This window comes from Pristiophorus japonicus, chromosome 12 (genome assembly GCF_044704955.1).
Source record: "Pristiophorus japonicus isolate sPriJap1 chromosome 12, sPriJap1.hap1, whole genome shotgun sequence".
Classification (NCBI taxonomy): Eukaryota; Metazoa; Chordata; class Chondrichthyes; family Pristiophoridae; genus Pristiophorus; species Pristiophorus japonicus.
Genome location: NC_091988.1, coordinates 134,141,474 through 134,160,939, shown reverse-complemented (window position 1 = coordinate 134,160,939; position 19,466 = coordinate 134,141,474). Strand labels below are relative to the sequence as shown.

At 48.0% G+C, this 19,466-nt stretch overlaps 1 protein-coding gene across 1 annotated transcript in view; it reads right to left on the bottom strand.

Annotated features, from left to right (window-relative positions):
- Positions 1 to 19,466, bottom strand: part of LOC139277474 (tumor necrosis factor receptor superfamily member 11A-like) — a 161,227-nt gene that overhangs the window by 44,003 nt on the left and 97,758 nt on the right. Inside the window, exons 9-10 of the mRNA XM_070895973.1 lie at positions 8,133 to 8,217; positions 380 to 505 (exon numbers count right to left, since the gene is read on the bottom strand). Coding sequence (XP_070752074.1) covers positions 380 to 505; positions 8,133 to 8,217 — 211 coding nt within the window. The remainder of the gene's footprint in view (positions 1 to 379; positions 506 to 8,132; positions 8,218 to 19,466) is intronic.

Genomic DNA, 19,466 nt, shown 5'->3' with positions numbered 1-19,466 from the left:
TGATCTTTTACATTCACTTGAGAGAGCTGACGGGGTCTCGGTTTAACGTCTCATCTGAAAGACGGCACCTCCGACAGTGCAGCACTCCCTCAGCACAGGACTGGAGTGTCAGCCTAGACTATGCACTCCAGCCTCTGCAGTGGGACTCGAACCCACAACCTTCTGACTCAGAGGCGAGAGACAGTGTTACCCACTGAGCCACGGCTAACACTATAAGAGGTAGAGACAAAGGGGACTTTAGGGAAAATCAAACATATCAGACTAAGTGGATAACTGGAGAATACAAAGCCAAGATGATGCTAAAAGGAGAAACAGTATAAGGATGGGGGAGAGGGAGAATATTATTTACAACTGATTAAATAAAGTGAAAGGCACCTGCCTGCATCACAAGCGGAGTGCTTCGAGCAGTGATCTGCCTTGGTCCACGCAGATTGGTAAAAACCACTTGAACAAGGCTGACAACTTGAATATACACTTGATTCACACTCAGTCACCATGAATGAGCCTGCAAAAAATAAAACACCCACCTTAAAACAATCCGCCATTGCACTGGAAGACATAACCTTGCAACAGAGTGTGACATGGGTTATGGCTTTGACCTTTATTTATATAATTGTAATGTATTTGCTTCATGGGTTCTTTAAGAGTTCATAGTAACACATTGCTATTAAGAACTAGTTGGTTTATTAGCAAAAGGTTTAACAATCCCACTACACATTACCAGTTCATCCACCAGGCTCACAACCACCTACCTCATCGTGGATCCCCTGAACCCAACTGGCTGGGGTTTTATTGAGTCTTGTGAATATAAAGTGACTGGCTAAGCCACTCCCAACTCAATGGCTCTACAACTATTTTAAAGTAACATTAGTACAAGTGCCCCCTTATTAAAGGGGTACTAGAACCGACAAATTAACAAATAAAACTTTTTGAACTACGATCAAATTAAAATTTGGTTGCCAGGGCTGATGATTCACTCCAGTCTCTCCGGCGCAGACCTCTCGCGGAAGGCCGCGAGCGTACCGGTGGACACCGCGTGCTCCATCTCCAGGGACACTCTGGCTCGGATGTAACCTCAGGACGGCAAGATTGTGTGCCATGGCATGTCTGGATGGCTCTACAACTATTTTAGTTGTAAACATTAATCAAGTGCCCCCTGATTAAAGGGGGGGGGCACACTCTCACAGCTTTTCAAGTGCCCCCTTTTTTCTTTGTTTCTTGTTTTTTTGGGGGGGGGGGTTTTGAGGGCACCAAAAACACAAATTATACAAGTGCCCCCTGGCTAAAAGGGGGGGGGGGCACTAAAACCAGCAAACTTAGACAAATTAAACTTTTGACTTGTCGTTCAAATTAAAATTTGGTTGCCGGGGGTGATGATGCACTCCAGGCTCTCCGGCGCCCACCTCTCACGGAAGGCCGCGAGCGTACCAGTGGACACCGCGTGCTCCATGTCCAAGGACACCCTGGCGCGGATGTAGGCGCGGAAGGCAGGCAGGCAGTCGGGCTGAACGACCCCCTCGACCGCCCGCTGCCTGGACCGGCTGATGGCCCCCTTGGCCGTGCCCAGGAGCAGTCCTACGAGGAGTTCCTCGGACGTACCCACTCCCCACCGCACAGGGTGCCCAAAGATCAGGAGTGTGGGACTGAAGTGCAACCAGAATTTGAGGAGCAGCCCCTTTAAATAGTTGAACAGGGGCTGCAACCTCGTGCATCAATAAAAACATGGAACACAGACTCCTCCAGACCGCAGAAATTGCAGGTGGTCTGAGAGCCCGTGAACCGGCTTAAAAATTTGTTGCACGGGACTGCTCCGTGCACCACCCTCCAGGCCAAGTCCCCAATAAATAGAGGGAGGACTCCATCGGGGACCCCCGCCTCCTCCGGACGGCAAGATGGTGCGCCATGGCGTGTCCGGACGGCTCTACAAACCTGGGAGCATACTCACAGGTGCATACATTCCAATTATTTTGGCCCTCAGAAACAAGTCACAGGGCTTCACATGATGAATTACTTTGAATCACAGTGACTGTTACACTAGCAAAAGCAGCAGCCATTTGCACACAGCAGCATCCCACAAACAGGAATTTGTTGGCTTAGCCGGGATATGTTGAAGTCCCCGCTCATTGACTGGTGACAGAGGATCTTTAATCCATGGGAACTGAACAGGCAAGGTCTCAGTTTAACTTGTCACCCAAAAACATTTCTACACTCCCTTAATTTAGCACTGCAGTATCTGTGTTCCAATTTTGGAGAGTGGCTTGAACCCACAAACTTTTGACAGTGAGCAGAGTGCTATCCACTGAGCCAAGCTGGCACTTAACAGATTGTGTCTATCATAATAGCTCTATTCTTGTACAGTAATAGTTGATCGCTTATACCAACCATTACGGACAAAACAAATATCTCTCTTCTAAAGGTTTCCCTGCTTCTTTGCCAGTCCCCAATTCTTTCTGTCTGTCTTTGTTTCTGTTTCTTCTCTCTCTCTCTCTCTCTGACTCTAACACAGCATTGCGTTATCTGTATCTCTGTGTTTACGTTTAACTCTTTTTCTCACTCTATCACCTCTACCCTCGTTGCTCTTACTCCTGTATATCTCCCAATCTCGATCAGCGGGTATAGTGAGCTTTGGATCGGGGGAGATAGTGAGGATCAGGGGGGCGATAGTGAGGATCGGGGGGGGCGATAGTGAGGATCGGGGGGGGCGATAGTGAGGATCGGGGGGGGCGATAGTGAGGATCGTGGGGGGTAGTGAGGATCGGGGGGGGGTAGTGAGGATCGGGGGGGGATAGTGAGGATCGGGGGGGGATAGTGAGGATCGGGGGGGGATAGTGAGGATCGGGGGGGGATAGTGAGGATCGGGGGGGGATAGTGAGGATCGGGGGGGGGATAGTGAGGATCGGGGGGGGGGATAGTGAGGATCGGGGGGGGGATAGTGAGGATCGGGGGGGGGATAGTGAGGATCGGGGGGGGGATAGTGAGGATCGGGGGGGGATAGTGAGGATCGGGGGGGGATAGTGAGGATCGGGGGGGGATAGTGAGGATCGGGGGGGGATAGTGAGGATCGGGGGGGGATAGTGAGGATCGGGGGGGGATAGTGAGGATCGGGGGGGGATAGTGAGGATCGGGGGGGGATAGTGAGGATCGGGGGGGGATAGTGAGGATCGGGGGGGGATAGTGAGGATCGGGGGGGGGATAGTGAGGATCGGGGGGGGGATAGTGAGGATCGGGGGGGGGATAGTGAGGATCGGGGGGGGGATAGTGAGGATCGGGGGGGGGATAGTGAGGATCGGGGGGGGGATAGTGAGGATCGGGGGGGGGATAGTGAGGATCGGGGGGGGGATAGTGAGGATCGGGGGGGGATAGTGAGGATCGGGGGGGGATAGTGAGGATCGGGGGGGATAGTGAGGATCGGGGGGGGATAGTGAGGATCGGGGGGGGATAGTGAGGATCGGGGGGGGATAGTGAGGATCGGGGGGGGATAGTGAGGATCGGGGGGGATAGTGAGGATCGGGGGGGGATAGTGAGGATCGGGGGGGGATAGTGAGGATCGGGGGGGGATAGTGAGGATCGGGGGGGGATAGTGAGGATCGGGGGGGGATAGTGAGGATCGGGGGGGGATAGTGAGGATCGGGGGGGGATAGTGAGGATCGGGGGGGGATAGTGAGGATCGGGGGGGATAGTGAGGATCGGGGGGGGATAGTGAGGATCGGGGGGGGATAGTGAGGATCGGGGGGGGATAGTGAGGATCGGGGGGGGATAGTGAGGATCGGGGGGGGATAGTGAGGATCGGGGGGGGATAGTGAGGATCGGGGGGGGATAGTGAGGATCGGGGGGGATAGTGAGGATCGGGGGGGGATAGTGAGGATCGGGGGGGGGATAGTGAGGATCGGGGGGGGGATAGTGAGGATCGGGGGGGGGATAGTGAGGATCGGGGGGGGATAGTGAGGATCGGGGGGGGGATAGTGAGGATCGGGGGGGGGATAGTGAGGATCGGGGGGGGGATAGTGAGGATCGGGGGGGGGATAGTGAGGATCGGGGGGGGGTAGTGAGGATCGGGGGGGGATAGTGAGGATCGGGGGGGGGATAGTGAGGATCGGGGGGGGGATAGTGAGGATCGGGGGGGGATAGTGAGGATCGGGGGGGGATAGTGAGGATCGGGGGGGGGATAGTGAGGATCGGGGGGGGGGGATAGTGAGGATCGGGGGGGGGAATAGTGAGGATCGGGGGGGATATGAGGATCGGGGGGGGATATGAGGATCGGGGGGGGATATGAGGATCGGGGGGGGGATAGTGAGGATCGGGGGGGGGATAGTGAGGATCGGGGGGGATAGTGAGGATCGGGGGGGGGGATAGTGAGGATCGGGGGGGGGATAGTGAGGATCGGGGGGGATAGTGAGGATCGGGGGGGGGATAGTGAGGATCGGGGGGGGGATAGTGAGGATCGGGGGGGGGATAGTGAGGATCGGGGGGGGGGGGATAGTGAGGATCGGGGGGGGATAGTGAGGATCGGGGGGGATAGTGAGGATCGGGGGGGATAGTGAGGATCGGGGGGGATAGTGAGGATCGGGGGGGATAGTGAGGATCGGGGGGGATAGTGAGGATCGGGGGGGATAGTGAGGATCGGGGGGGATAGTGAGGATCGGGGGGGATAGTGAGGATCGGGGGAGGATACTGAGGATCAGGGAGGTAGTGAGGATCGGGGAGGTAGTGAGGATCGAGGGTGGGATAGTGAGGATCAGGGGCAATAGTGAGGATTGGGAGGGGATAGTGAGGATCAGGGGGGGGATAGTGAGGATCAGAGGGGGGGATAGTGAGGATCGGGGGGGGATAGTGAGGATCGGGGGGGATAGTGAGGATCGGGGGGGGATAGTAAGGATCGGGGGGGGATAGTGAGGATCGGGGGGGGGATAGTGAGGATCGGGGGGGGAGAGTGAGGATCGGGGGGGGAGAGTGAGGATCGGGGGGGGATAGTGAGGATCGGGGGGGGATAGTGAGGATCGGGGGGGGATAGTGAGGATCGGGGGGGGATAGTGAGGATCGGGGGGGGATAGTGAGGATCGGGGGGGGATAGTGAGGATCGGGGGGGGATAGTGAGGATCGGGGGGGGGGGATAGTGAGATTCAGGGGGGGAGATAGTGAGGATTGGGGGGTGGGATAGTGAGGATCAGGGGGGTATAGTGAGGATCGGGGGGGGATAGTGAGGATCGGGGCAATAGTGAGGATCAGGGGCAATAGTGAGGATCAGGGGCAATAGTGAGGATCAGGGGCAATAGTGAGGATCAGGGGGGGTTGAGAGCTCCCAAAACAAGGCATTTCCTCCATCGAGGGTCACACCCCTCCCCTAGTCGCTCATATGCCTGAAGCAGTGTGTGGGGGTGGTCGAGTTACTGAACTGCCCCGTCACTCATGGTAACAGGTTTTAACACCTGACCTGACTCGGGTTCTGTATATAACGCCACTGCACTGTGCTCAGGGCCGACACTGGCTTCCTCAAATGGAAGCACTTCCATTCTCAGTGGGCACACTGACCTCACCCTCAAACTATAAAATTCACAAGAAATATAAATCAAGATTCTGCAACCAACACGCATCATTCAAACTTTGCTCCTGACATCACCAACGTAACAATGTTATACTTTCAGATTCTGTTCCAACCCAACTATTGTATTATTGATATTGAGCCCATTTCTGATATAAGAATTTAAGGAAATAAAAATTTGGAGCAGGAGTAGGCCACACGGCCCCTCAAGCCTGCTCCGTCATTCAATAAAATCATGGCTGATCTTCGACCTCCACTTTCCCACCCAATCCCCATAATCCTAGATTCCCCTAGAGTCCAAAAATCTATCTATCCCCACCTTGAACGTACTCAATGAGCATCCACAGCCCTTTGGAGGAGATCATTCCAAAGATTCACCACCCTCTGAGTGAAGAAATTCCTCCACATCTCAGTCCTAAAAGGCTCTTATCCTGAGACTGTGTCCCCTGGTTCTAGGCTCTTCAGCCCCGGGAAATAATCTGTCAGCAACTATCCTGTCAATCCCGCTCAGAATCTTGTATGTTTCAATCAGAGTATAGACCCAATCTACTCAATCTCTCCTCATAGGACAATGCTCTCATCCCAGGAATCAATCTAGTGAACCTTCCTTGCACTGCCTCTAAGGAAAATATATCCTTCCTCAGATACAGAGACCAAAACTGTGCACGGTACTCCAGATGTGGTCTCACCAAGGCCCTGTACAATGGTAGCAAGATTTCGTTGTCCTCTCCCGCTCTCCAGCCAAAGAAGACAAAGCATACTATTGGGAGTTCAGACAATGCCATCAATCCACAGCGCAAGGGTCAATCGGCAATCTCCACCCCACTCCCCTTTGGAACATGATTGAAGTTCAGGGTCTCACTGTGAGGAAGAGTTGGTGCCAAGCTGTGTCCCACTGCTCTGTCATACAGTCAGAGAGTGAGCTTCAAACAAGGAGGATAGCAACTGACCTCAGGAGCACATATACAGTCTGGTAAAATGGGCAGACACATGGCAGATGAAATTTAACTCCGAGAAATGTGAAGTGCTACATTTTGGCAGGAAGCATGAGGAGAGGCAGTATAAACTAAATGATACAATTTTAATTGGAGGTGCAGGAACAGACCTGAGGATTCACACACACAAATCATCGAGGGTGGCAGGGCAAGTTGAGAAGACTGTTTTAAAAAAAAGTGTACGGGATCCTTGGCTTATCTAATAGAAAAATAGAGGAGAAAAGAAAGGAAGTTATCCTAAACTTTTATAAAATACTCGTTAGGCCTTAGCTGGAGAATTATGTCCAATTCTGGGCATTGAAGGATATCAAGGTCTTCACGAGGTTGCAGAAGAGATTTGCTAGAATGGTTCCAGGGGTGAGGAACTTCAGTTACGTGGACAGATTGGAGAAGCTGGAGTTGTTCTCCTTAGAGCAGAGAAGGTTAAGAGGAGATTTAATAGGGATGATCAAAATCATAAATAAGAGCAAATAAGGAGAAACTGTTTCCAGTGGCAGAAGAGTCAGGAATCAGAGGACACAGATTTAAGATGATTGGCAAAAGAACCAGAGGCAAGATATTTTTAGACAACGAGTTGTTGTGATCGGCAATCATTGCCTGAAAGGGTGGTGGAAACAAATTCAATGCCAACATTCAATGGGAATTGGATAAATATCTGAAGGGAAAAGAATTGCAGGGCTATGGGAAAAAGAGCAGGGGGGTGGGACTAATTGGAGAGTTCTACCAAACAGCCGGCACTGGAACAATGGCCTATCATTCTATGAACACTCATGCACACAGTGCAACAACTGCACTGGCTGCACATCTACCATCGAGGCACTGATTAAAAAAAACACTCCTGCATCAGTTTGGTTTAAGTTTAAGTTGATTAAAGGATGTGATAGAGAGAATCTATTTCCTGTGATGGGGAGTCCAGACCAAGGTAGCATAATCTTAAAAACAGAACTGAGTGGCCTCCTCCTGGTCCGATGTTCCTTCCTACGCTTACGGGCGCGTAATCATTAACAGGAAATTGGTAAATAAACAACTCAAATAAAACACAACAGCAAATTCTGGAAATCTGAGCAAAACAAAAGAACACTGGAAACATGCAGAGGGTCTATCGGCCTCTGAGAAAAGATGTTGGCCCCGATTTTAACTCCAGATGGATTCCCCGCTCAGTCCTGCGTTATCATTGAGACCCGATGGTAATTTTGTCATTCGGCTGCAATATGAGTCTATAAAGAAGGACCCTGTTGGCTCCGGGCAAGTGTCCTTCAGTGGAGCAGGTTACATTTACAGATGCTGCAATCATGGCGGTTTTCGGGCAGATAAGAGCCAGGGCGATTTTAACTTCCCACCTGCCAGGTTTCTGTTGAGTAGGTAGGGTTAAAATTACCCCCAATGTTTCAGGATTAGACCCTTTATCAAGCGAAACACCCCTTATTCCAATTTAGGACCTATACTCCAAATTTGAACATATCTTTCTCTTTACCGGGACTCATGGGTACTGCAGTGTATTTCCTGTACGTACGTCAAGGCGTACTTGTTTCCCTGGGAGTTCTCTCCCCCACCCCTCCAACCTCACTGTGGCCCAAACCCTTGATACAGGCACTTACCAGGGCCGCATTTGAAGCAACACTTGTCAGCCTTGAAGTACTGGGTCTTGGTGTCACAGTCACTGGGGGAGGCACATTGATAAAGCTGAAAAACAAACACATAGACACGTAATGTTCAGAACAATGCTAGCCTTCCCCACACGCTCCCTTCTTAATGAGAATCATTTTTCACAGCGGGTGGGAAACCCAGTGTTAACCCGCCACCACTTGCCTTTCCCAATGTCGGGTCTGTCAGCACTGAGCAGACCCATCAGACAGCGCCAGGTGACCCAATTAAACTCATTATAATGTACCTTAACCAGGCTTTTTTATCTTACTTTTTGACTTTAACTTCATGGCCACGGGAACCACGTTGTTCGGGAACCACGTCTGTTAACCTGAGGCGGGAGTTCAGTGGCCATTGCTCCAGCTGATTACTTGACAGCTTCAAATGTACAGTAAAAGCTCCCACCTGACAGATCTTCACTTTCCTCAGCCACAAGCTGTTCCTCATTGCATTTCCACAACAGATTCACCATGCTGCAAGGCTTTCCACAAGTCTCCACCCAGTCTCACCTCATTATCTCTCTCACCATTGACAGATCGCTTCTGCCATCTATTCCATCAGCATCGTTGCCGTTTATACTGTCTCACCTTGGTCTTCAGAATCGGGCCAGGATCAGCCCCAACACTAGCAGCACCAGGCACATCAGCAGCACCAAATTCATGAGCAGCTAGCTACATACTCCATTATTTGTATCTGCATACTCAGACGTGCAATCGTCTGTTCATTAGTTTTATGATAACATTGTTTGACTCCAATGAAGCTGGAACATACAGCGCTATGAAGGGTAGAGGGAATCCTTGGGTTAAAAAAAACTGCGCATGTTCTTCTACCTGTACAGTTTACTTAAATAAACTGGGGCAGGAAGAGGTGTCAAATAAAAACAATCTTTAAGAAGGTGACAACAATCTTCTCCGCAATCACCTGATGCTGCACAGGACACAGGACATCAGCGCCCGACCACATTGCTGCCCGGGATGGCCTGATTTATTTAATTTTACACTGTACACCCTGGCTGCCACATGATGCCCCAGGTTGGCAGCACCCCACACCAGCTCCATAAAACATCCCTACAATGCCCAAGCCATGACTTTCACACTCATCACCATTGCGGGGAATACCGTTATGTCTCACCATTCACTGCAACTCACTAACCCACTTCCAAGGGTGCACACAAATCTGTCCAAGACCAGAAAGTGTTGAAAATAAAGAATTCAATGTTTGACAGCACATTAATAGAAACTTTACATAAACATTGACTAAAACACCCAAGTAGCTATCCTTGTGTGTTGTTGGAAAGAAGACTTATCTTTATATAGCACCTTTCACGACCACCGGACGCCTCAAAATGCTTTACAGCCAATGAAATACTTTTGGATTGTAGTCACGGTTGTATTGTGGGAAATGATTGCATTAGGATGAGGGGGAATATGAGGGGTGGCTAGTGAGATGGGGATGTTTATACTCTCTCATCTTGGTCCTCAGAATCAGGCCACGATGAGCCACAATACCAGCAACACCAGGCTGTAATGTAGATAATAAGGGATGGGTGAGGTGGAAGGTAAGTTGGTGTGAGTAAGGATGTGCAGGGGTAGGGTAGGGAAGGCAGAGTGATGGGGATGTGATGAATGGCACAGCAGGATGAGATTGAGTGTGGCTTTGCTGTAACGTTTCGTGATCTACTGAGATCATTGAAAGGTTTGTGCCACTGCAGCCAGGTCCTCCTGACCACATCTCTGCTTGTGCCCTCCTGTACAATGTGCAACCAGGCTATTTTGATGTCCTGGGGAGGTCTCTTCTGCCCATCGGAAGGAAAGAGGGCCTCGCTACGTGCTGTGACTCCCTCCATGAGTATATGGGGCTCAATTTTCCCCAATGATTTGTGCCATTTTTTTGGAGCAGGCTGCCTTTTTTGGCCTAAGTTTTAAAAAAAACAGTTTCCTCAATCAATTTGCACCAACGTAACTCAGTTAGTTACGATTTTTTTAGGTTAGTTTTTTTTTTCCAGCCAAAGGAGGCGTAACCAGCTACCCGCGCCAATTCTGGCCATTTAGGCAAGTTTGGCCAGCTGAGAGTTACTCCAGTTCTGCTTAGGCCAGCGTATGTGGCTTGTCCTGAAAAACCTTCTGGAGAGTTAAAGAAATTGGTGCAGGTAAGTGCAGCAGATGTAGAGAAAGGGAGAGAGACAGAGAGAGACAGAGAGAGAGAGCCAGGGGACCGATTCGGGTGGCGGACCGGGGAGGTCATTCGGGGCCGGACTAGACCTGCAAGCCCTTCGGCTGGAGGCATTGGAGGTAAGTTGCTGCTATATATTTCAACGTGTTTTAATGTGTTGCGAGTTGGCTGTATATTTCACTTTGCAGCCTCAGCTCGCATTGTGTCCCTGGTTACCATGGCAGCCCGTGGCATAGATCAAGGCTCCACCCCAAAAACTAAAGGTCGGGTTAGGCCACGCCAAAATGAAAAAATCCAACGGGGAAACTTAGAACATTTTCTTTTGGCGTATTGGGCCCCAAATAAACGGGCGTAACTCTTCAAGTACGCCAAAAAAAAGCTTTGAGGAAAATTGAGCCCATGGAGTCATGGGAGAACCTGGGTGCAGCCCTACGCCTCTGGGTAGTGATTGTCAGTATTTGCAGCACCTCAATGCTGTAGAACAGACATCACAAATGTCAAAAGACAGTTCACCACAGTCCCTTTAAGGAAACTGGCTGATCTATGACGCGTCATCAATGTCGTCACCAGACCCACTTCCTCTAATTGGCCCGGGAAACGCACTGGGCGGGCTTGGCAAGCGAGGCCGCGACCTGCCACTGACATCGTCCGCCCCTGACCCGCCAAGTTGAGGAATATCCCGGCCATTATCTCGGCTGAGAGCTAATCCATTCACAAAGACTAACTTAAGTACAACTATCCCCTCTTTCAAACTGTGTAGAAGTTGTATAAAGTCAGACTCGAAGGGCCAAATGGCCTACCCCTGCACCTATTTTCTATGTTTTTATGTTTCATACAGCACAGAAGGTGGCCATTCAGCCCATCGTGCCTGTGCCGGCTCTTTGAAACAACTATCCAACTAATCCATTCCCCTGTGCTTTCCCCATAGCCATGCAAAGGTCTCCTTTTCAAGTTTATAGCCAATCCCCTTTTGAAAGTTACTACTGCAAAGTATTACATAGTATTGGCTTGAGCAGTGGTGCAGCAGGGAGGGATTCAAATTCCTGGGGCATTGGAACCGGTTCTGGGGGAGGTGGGACCAGTACAAAGCGGACGGTCTGCACCTGGGCAGGACCGGAACCAATGTCCTAGGGGTAGTGTTTGCTAGTGCTGTTGGGGAGGAGTTAAACTAATATGGCAGGGGGATGAGAATCAATGCAGGGAGACAGAGGGAAACAAAAAGGAGACAAAAGCAAAAGACAGAAAGGAGATGAGGAAAAGTGGAGGGCAGAGAAACCGAAGACAAAAAACAAAAAGGGCCACTGTACAGCAAAATTCTAAAAGGAAAAAGGGTGTTAAAAAAACAAGCCTAAAGGCTTTGTGTCTTAATGCAAGGAGTATCCGTAATAAGGTGGATGAATTAATTGTGCAAATATATGTTAACAAATATGATGCGATTGGGATTACGGAGACATGGCTCCAGGATGATCAGGGCTGAGAACTCAACATCCAGGGGTATTCAACATTCAGGAAGGATAGAATGAAAGGAAAAGGAGGTGGGGTAGCATTGCTGGTTAAAGAAGAGATTAATGCAATAGTTAGAATGGACATTAACTTGGATGATGTGGAATCTATATGGGTAGAACTGCAGAACACCAAAGGGCAAAAAACGTTAGTGGGAGTTGTGTACAGACCTCCAAACAGTAGTAGTAATGTTGGGGAGGGCATCAAACAGGAAATTAGGACTGCATGCAATAAGGGTGCAGCAGTTATAATGGGTGACTTTAATATGCACATAGATTGGGTTAACCAAACTGGAAGCAATACGGTGGAGGAGGATTTACTGGAGTGCATAAGGGATGGTTTTCTAGACCAATATGTCAAGGAACCAACTAGGGGGGAGGCCATCTTAGACTGGGTGTTGTGCAATGAGAGAGGATTAATTAGCAATACCGTTGTGCGAGGCCCCTTGGGGAGGAGTGACCATAATATGGTGGAATTCTGCATTAGGATGGAGAATGAAACAGTTAATTCAGAGACCATGGTCCAGAACTTAAAGAAGGGTAACTTTGAAGGTATGAGGCGTGAATTAGCTAGGATTGATTGGCGAATGATACTTAAGGGGTTGACTGTGGATGGGCAATGGCAGACATTTAGAGACCGCATGGATGAACTACAACAATTGTACATTCCTGTCTGTCGTAAAAATAAAAAAGGGAAGGTGGATCAACCGTGGCTATCAAGGGAAATCAGGGATAGTATTAAAGCCAAGGAGGTGGCATACAAATTGGCCAGAAATAGCAGTGAACCCGGAAACTGGGAGAAATTTAGAACTCAGCAGAGGAGGACAAAGGGTTTGATTAGGGCAGGGAAAATGGAGTACGAGAAGAAGCTTGCAGGGAACATTAAGACGGATTGCAAAAGTTTCTATAGATATGTAAAGAGAAAAAGGTTAGTAAAGACAAACGTAGGTCCCCTGCAGTCAGAATCAGGGGAAGTCATAACGGGGAACAAAGAAATGGCGGACCAATTGAACAAGTACTTTGGTTCGGTATTCACTAAGGAGGACACTAACAACCTTCCGGATATAAGAGGAGTCAGAGGGTCTAGTAAGGAGGAGGAACTGAGGGAAATCCTTATTAGTCGGGAAATTGTGTTGGGGAAATTAATGGGATTGAAGGCCGATAAATCCCCAGGGCCTGATGGACTGCATCCCAGAGTACTTAAGGAGGTGGCCTTGGAAATAGCGGATGCATTGACAGTCATTTCCCAACATTCCATTGACTCTGGATCAGTTCCTATCGAGTGGAGGGTAGCCAATGTAACCCCACTTTTTAAAAAAGGAGGGAGAGAAAACAGGGAATTATAGCCTGACATCCGTAGTGGGTAAGATGATGGAATCAATTATTAAGGATGTCATAGCAGCGCATTTGGAAAGAGGTGACATGATAGGTCCAAGTCAGCATGGATTTGTGAAAGGGAAATCATGCTTGATAAATCTTCTAGAATTTTTTGAGGATGTTTCCAGTAGAATGGACAAGGGAGAACCAGTTGATGTGGTATATTTGGACTTTCAGAAGGCTTTCGACAAGGTCCCACACAAGAGATTAATGTGCAAAGTTAAAGCACATGGGATTGGGGGTAGTGTGCTGACATGGATTGAGAACTGGTTGTCAGACAGGAAGCAAAGAGTAGGAGTAAATGGGTACTTTTCAGAATGGCAGGCGGTGACTAGTGGGGTACCGCAAGGTTCTGTGCTGAGTCCCCAGCTGTTTACACTGTACATTAATGATTTAGACGAGGGAATTAAATGTAGTATCTCCAAATTTGCGGATGACACTAAGTTAGGTGGCAGTGTGAGCTGCGAGGAGGATGCTATGAGGCTGCAGAGCGACTTGGATAGGTTAGGTGAGTGGGCAAATGCATGGCAGATGAAGTATAATGTGGATAAATGTGAGGTTGTTCACTTTGGTGGTAAAAACAGAGAGACAGACTATTATCTGAATGGAGACAGATTAGGAAAAGGGGAGGTGCAACGAGACCTGGGTGTCATGGTACATCAGTCATTGAAGGTTGGCATGCAGGTACAGCAGGCGGTTAAGAAAGCAAATGGCATGTTGGCCTTCATTGCGAGGAGATTTGAGTACAGGGGCAGGGAGGTGTTGCTACAGTTGTACAGGGCATTGGTGAGGTCACACCTGGTGTATTGTGTACAGTTTTGGTCTCCTAACCTGAGGAAAGACATTCTTGCTATTGAGAGAGTGCAGCGAAGGTTCACCAGACTGATTCCCGGGATGGCGGGACTGACCTATCAAGAAAGACTGGATCAACTGGGCTTGTATTCACTGGAGTTCAGAAGAATGAGAGGGGACCTCATAGAAACGTTTAAAATTCTGATGGGTTTGGACAGGTTAGATGCAGGAAGAATGTTCCCAATGCTGGGGAAGTCCAGAACCAGGGGTCACAGTCTAAGGATAAGGGGTAAGCCATTTAGGACCGAGATGAGGAGGAGTTTCTTCACCCAGAGTGTGGTGAACCTGTGGAATTCTCTGCCACAGAGAGTTGTTGAGGCCAATTCACTAAATATATTCAAAAAAGAGTTAGATGTAGTCCTTACTACTAGGGGGATCAAGGGGTATGGTGAGAAAGCAGGAATGGGGTACTGAAGTTGCATGTTCAGCCATGAACTCATTGAATGGCGGTGCAGGCTAGAAAGGCCGAATGGCCTACTCCTGCACCTATTTTCTATGTTTCTATGTTTCTATTAACAGCACAGGAAAGGGCCATTCGGCTCAACAAGTCCATGTCAGTGTTTATGTCCTCCTCCCACTCCTCTTCATCTAACCCTATCCACATATCCTGCTATTCCTTTCTCCTTCATGTGTTTATCGAGCTTCTCCTTAAATCCATCTATGCTATCTGCCTCAACCACTCCCTGTGGCAGCGAGTTCCACATTCTAACCACTCTCTGGGTAAAGAAGTTTTTCCTGAATTCCCTATTGGATTTATTAGTGACTATTTTATATTTATGGTCCCAAGTTCTGGTCTTCCTCACAAGTGGAAACATCTTCTCTACATCTACCCTATTAAATCCTTTCATAATCTTAAAGACCTCTACCAGGTCACCCCTTAATCTTCTCTTTCCTAGAGAAAAGAGGCCCAGCCTGTTCAATATTTCCTGATAATCTCTATCATTCTCGTAAATCTTTCTTGCACCTTCTCCAGTTCCTTTTTATAATATGGAGACCAGAACTGTGCACAGTACTCCAAGTCTGGTCTAATTAAGGTCCTATACAAGTTCAACATAACTTCTCTGCTTTTTAGTTCTATTCATCTAGAAATGAACCCTAGTGCTTTGTTTGCTTTTTTTATGGCCTGAAGCAGAATATTACTTAAAAGGTGAGAGACTCGTATGCGGAGGGACCTGGTTGTCCTTCTATACGAATCACAGAAATAACATGCAGGTACATCAGGCAATTATGAAAGCAAATGAGATGTTGGCCTTTATTACAACGGGGTTGGCATATAAGAGTAAAGACATCTTGCTGCAATTATAAAGGGCCCTGGTGAGACCACACCTAGAGTGTTGTGTACAGATTTGGTCTCCTTACCTAAGGAAGGATATACTTGCCATAGAGAGAGTGCAACAAAGGTTCACCGAACTGATTCCTGGGATGAGAGGGCAGTCCTATGAGGAGAGATTGAGTAGAATGGACCTATATGCTCTGGAGTTTAGAAGAATAAGAGATGATCTCATCAAAATGTATAAAATTCTTAGAGGGTGTGACAAGGTAGATGTTGAGAAGCAGTTTCCCCTGGCTGGGGAGCCTAGAAAACTAGGGTTCACAGTCTAAGGATATGGGGTCAGCCATTTAGGACTGAGTTGAGGAGAAATTTCTTCACTCAGAGGGTTGTGAATCTTTGGAATTCTCTGCCCTAGAGGGCTGTGGAGGCTCAGTCGATGAGTATATTCAAGGCTGAAATTGATAGATTTTGGGGCACGAAGGTAATCAAGGGATATGGGGTTTAGGATGGAAAAGGGTTGATGTAAAAGTTCAACCATGATCTGATTGAATGGCGGAGCAGTCTCAAGGGGTGCTATGGCCTACTCCTGCTCCCATTTCTTATGTTCTCATGTTCTTATTAACCTACGTTGGTACTTTGTGATTTGTCTATCTGTCCCCCCAGATCTCGCTGCCCCTCTACCCTTTTCCAAGGACTATGTGGCCTCCTTATTCTTCCTACCAAAATATACCACCTCACATTTATCTATATCGTTCATTTGACAATTAGACGCCCATTTTAAAGCGTATTAATATCCTCCTATATTTTGTCGCAGTACTCTGTATTAACTAGACCTCCAATTTGGTTTTGTCCACAAATTTTGAAGTTGTACTTCTGATTCCCGAGTCCAAATCATCTATGTAAATGGTGAAAAACAGTGGTCCCAGCACCGATCCCTGTGGAACACCGCTTCCCACCTTTTGCCAGTCTGAGTAACCAACTTTAACCCCTATTTTCTGTTTTCTGTTTTGTAGCAAGATTGCTAACCATTCTGCTGCTTGTCCCCGGACTCCACATGTTCTGACCTTAGTCACAAGTCTACTCTGTGGTACCTTATCAAAGACCTTCGGAAAATCCAAATATATTACACCTACTACATTACCCTGTCTGCCCTTTCTGTTATTCTTCAAAGAATTCATAAGATTGGTCAAGCATGGCCTTCCCTTTTGAAAACCATGCTGACTACTCTATTATATTTTCAGTTTCCTGATGTTTTTCTATTGCATCTTTGACTAAGGATTCCATTATTGTTCCTGCCAGCATTAAGGTAATTGGTCTACACCCTGGACAAATTCGATCACCGTTTGTTTATATAGGAATCACATTAGCTGTCCACCAATCCTCTGGCACTATCCCCTTTTAAAATACATTTTTATATGTAATAGCACCTCTGCTATCTCTTCCCTAACTTCTTTTAATATATGCGGATGCAATCCATCAGGGTCAGGGGTTTTATCCTCTATAAGTTTGATTAGTTTATCAATAATCTCCCCCATTTCTATCTTAAATGTCTTTATATCTTTTTTGATTTCTCCTTCTGATGTCATGCCCATCATGTTAGTCTCCCTTGTAAATACTGAGGTAAAGGAATTATTTCATATTTCTGCCTCTTCGCTGTCATTACCTGAGATTTCCGTGTGTATCCATTAGAGGCACTATCGACGGCCCTTTGTCAGAATCGACCTGAAAAGTTAACTCTGTTTCTCTCCACAGATGCTGCCTGATCCGTTGAGTATTTCCAGCATTTTCTGTTTTTATTTCAGATTCCAGTATCCGCAGTATTTTGTGTTTGTGTTAGTGGCACTAGCAATATCTGCTTCTACCCTTTCGGGCAGTTTTTCTCAGATCATAACTCATTGCTTTCAAAAGAATTCTCCTCATCACCACCTTCCCCCCCCCCGATTCTTTTGCCAATTATCTTAAATATGTCTCCTCTGGATACTAACCCGCCCACCACAGGAAACAGTTTCTCCTTATTTACTCTATCAAAACCTTTCATAATTTTGAATACCTCTAATAAATCTCTCCTTCTCTGCTCCAAGGAGAATAATCCAAGCTTTTCTGGTCTCTCCGCATAACTGAAGTCCCTCATCCCTGCTATAATAGTGGTAAATGTATGAATCCTTTCCCAGGCCTTGGCATACTTCCTGAAGTACAGTACCCAGAATTAGACACAATATTCCAGCTGAGGCTTAACTAGTGAGTTATAAAGGTTTACCATAATTTCCGTGCTTTTGTGCTCTATGCCACTATTTATAAAGCCTCAGATGTCAGAAGGTTGTAGGTTCATGAGCACAAAATCTAGGCTGGCACTCCAGTGCGGTACTGAAGGAATGCTGCGCTGTCGGAGGTGCCATCTTTCGGGTGAGACATTAAACCGAGGCCCCGCCTGCTCTCCCAAGTGGGCATAGAAGATCCCATGGCACTATTTGAAGAAGAGCAAGGGGAGTTCTCTCCGGTGTCCTGGCCAATATTTATCCCTCAATCAACATCACTAAAACAAATTATTTGGTCATTATCATATTGCTGCTTGCGAGACCTTGACATGTGCAAATTGGCTGCCGCGTTTCCTACATTACAACAGTAACTACAGGCCCTCAAAACTGCCACCAAGCTCACGGTCTACAGGGCTGTAGTAATGCCTGCTCTCTTGTATGGCTCAGAGACATGGACCATGTACAGTAGACACCTCAAGTTGCTGGAGAAATATCTCTGGAGAGATGTCTCCGCAAGATCCTACAAATCCCCTGGGAGGACAGGCGCACCAACATCACGTCCTCATTCAGGCTAACATCCCCAGCATTGAAGCACTGACCACACTCGATCAGCTCCACTGGGCAGGCCACAGAGTCCGCATGCCAGTCCCAAAGCAAGTGCTCTACTTGGAACTCCTTCATGGTAAACGAGCCAAAGGTGGGCAGCGGAAACGCTACAAGGGCACCCTCAAAGCCTCCCTTATAAAGTACAACATCCCCACTGACACTTGGGAGTCCCTGGCCCAAGACCGCCCTAAGTGGAGGAAGAGCATTCGGGAGGGCGCTGAGCACCTCGAGTCTCAACAGCGAGAGCATGCAGAAATCAAGCGCAGACAGCGGAAAGAGCGTGCGGCAAACCAGTCCCACCCACCCCTTCCCTCAACGACTATCTGTCCCACCTGTGACAGAGTCTGTGGCTCTCATATTGGACTGTTCAGCCACCAAATAACTCACTTTTAGGAATGGAAGCAAGTCTTCCTCGATTCCGATGAACTGCCTATGATGATGATGATGATGACACTTCGAAAAGTACTTCATTGGCTGTAAATGCTTTGGGAAGTCCTGTGGTCATATAAATGCGAGTCAAAATTCATGAACTTGCATTAGAGGCAGTTCAAAGAAGGCTAACTAGGTTGATTCCTGAGATGAAGGGGTTGTCTTATGAATACGGGTTGAGCAGGTTGGGCCTATACTCATTGGAGTTTAGAAGAATGAGAGGCAATCTTATTGAAACGAACAAGATTCTGAAGAGGCTGGACAGAGTAGACGCAGAGACGATGTTTCCCCTCCTGATGGAATAGTTTCAGAATAAGGGGCCGCCCATTTAAAACGGAAATGAGGAAGAATTTCTTCTCTCAGAGGGTCGTGAATCTTTGGAATTCTCTACCCCAGAGAGCTGTGGAGGTTGGGTCATTAAATATATTTAAGGCAGACATAGACAGATTTTTGAATGATAAGGGAGTCAAGGATTATGGGGAGCGGGCAGGGAAGTGGAGCTGAGTCCATGATCAGGTCAGCCATGATCATATTGAATGGTGGCACAGGCTCAAGGGGCCAAATGGCCTACTCCTGCTCCTATTTCTTATGTTCTTATGAAACAATTGCATTAACGAGCGTCTATCGAGGGATCAGAAGTCCACATTTCGAGTACGGGGCCCTGCCTCAGAATTGGACGATATTACAGATGGACAGCATTTTTTAAAAGAGCAGAATAATGGGAAGGGAAGGGACACGTGACAACCACACATACACACAGAGGAAAGGAGGTAGAATGAATTGGAAAGTTCTCAGCTGGAAAAGAGAAAATGTTTAGAGGTG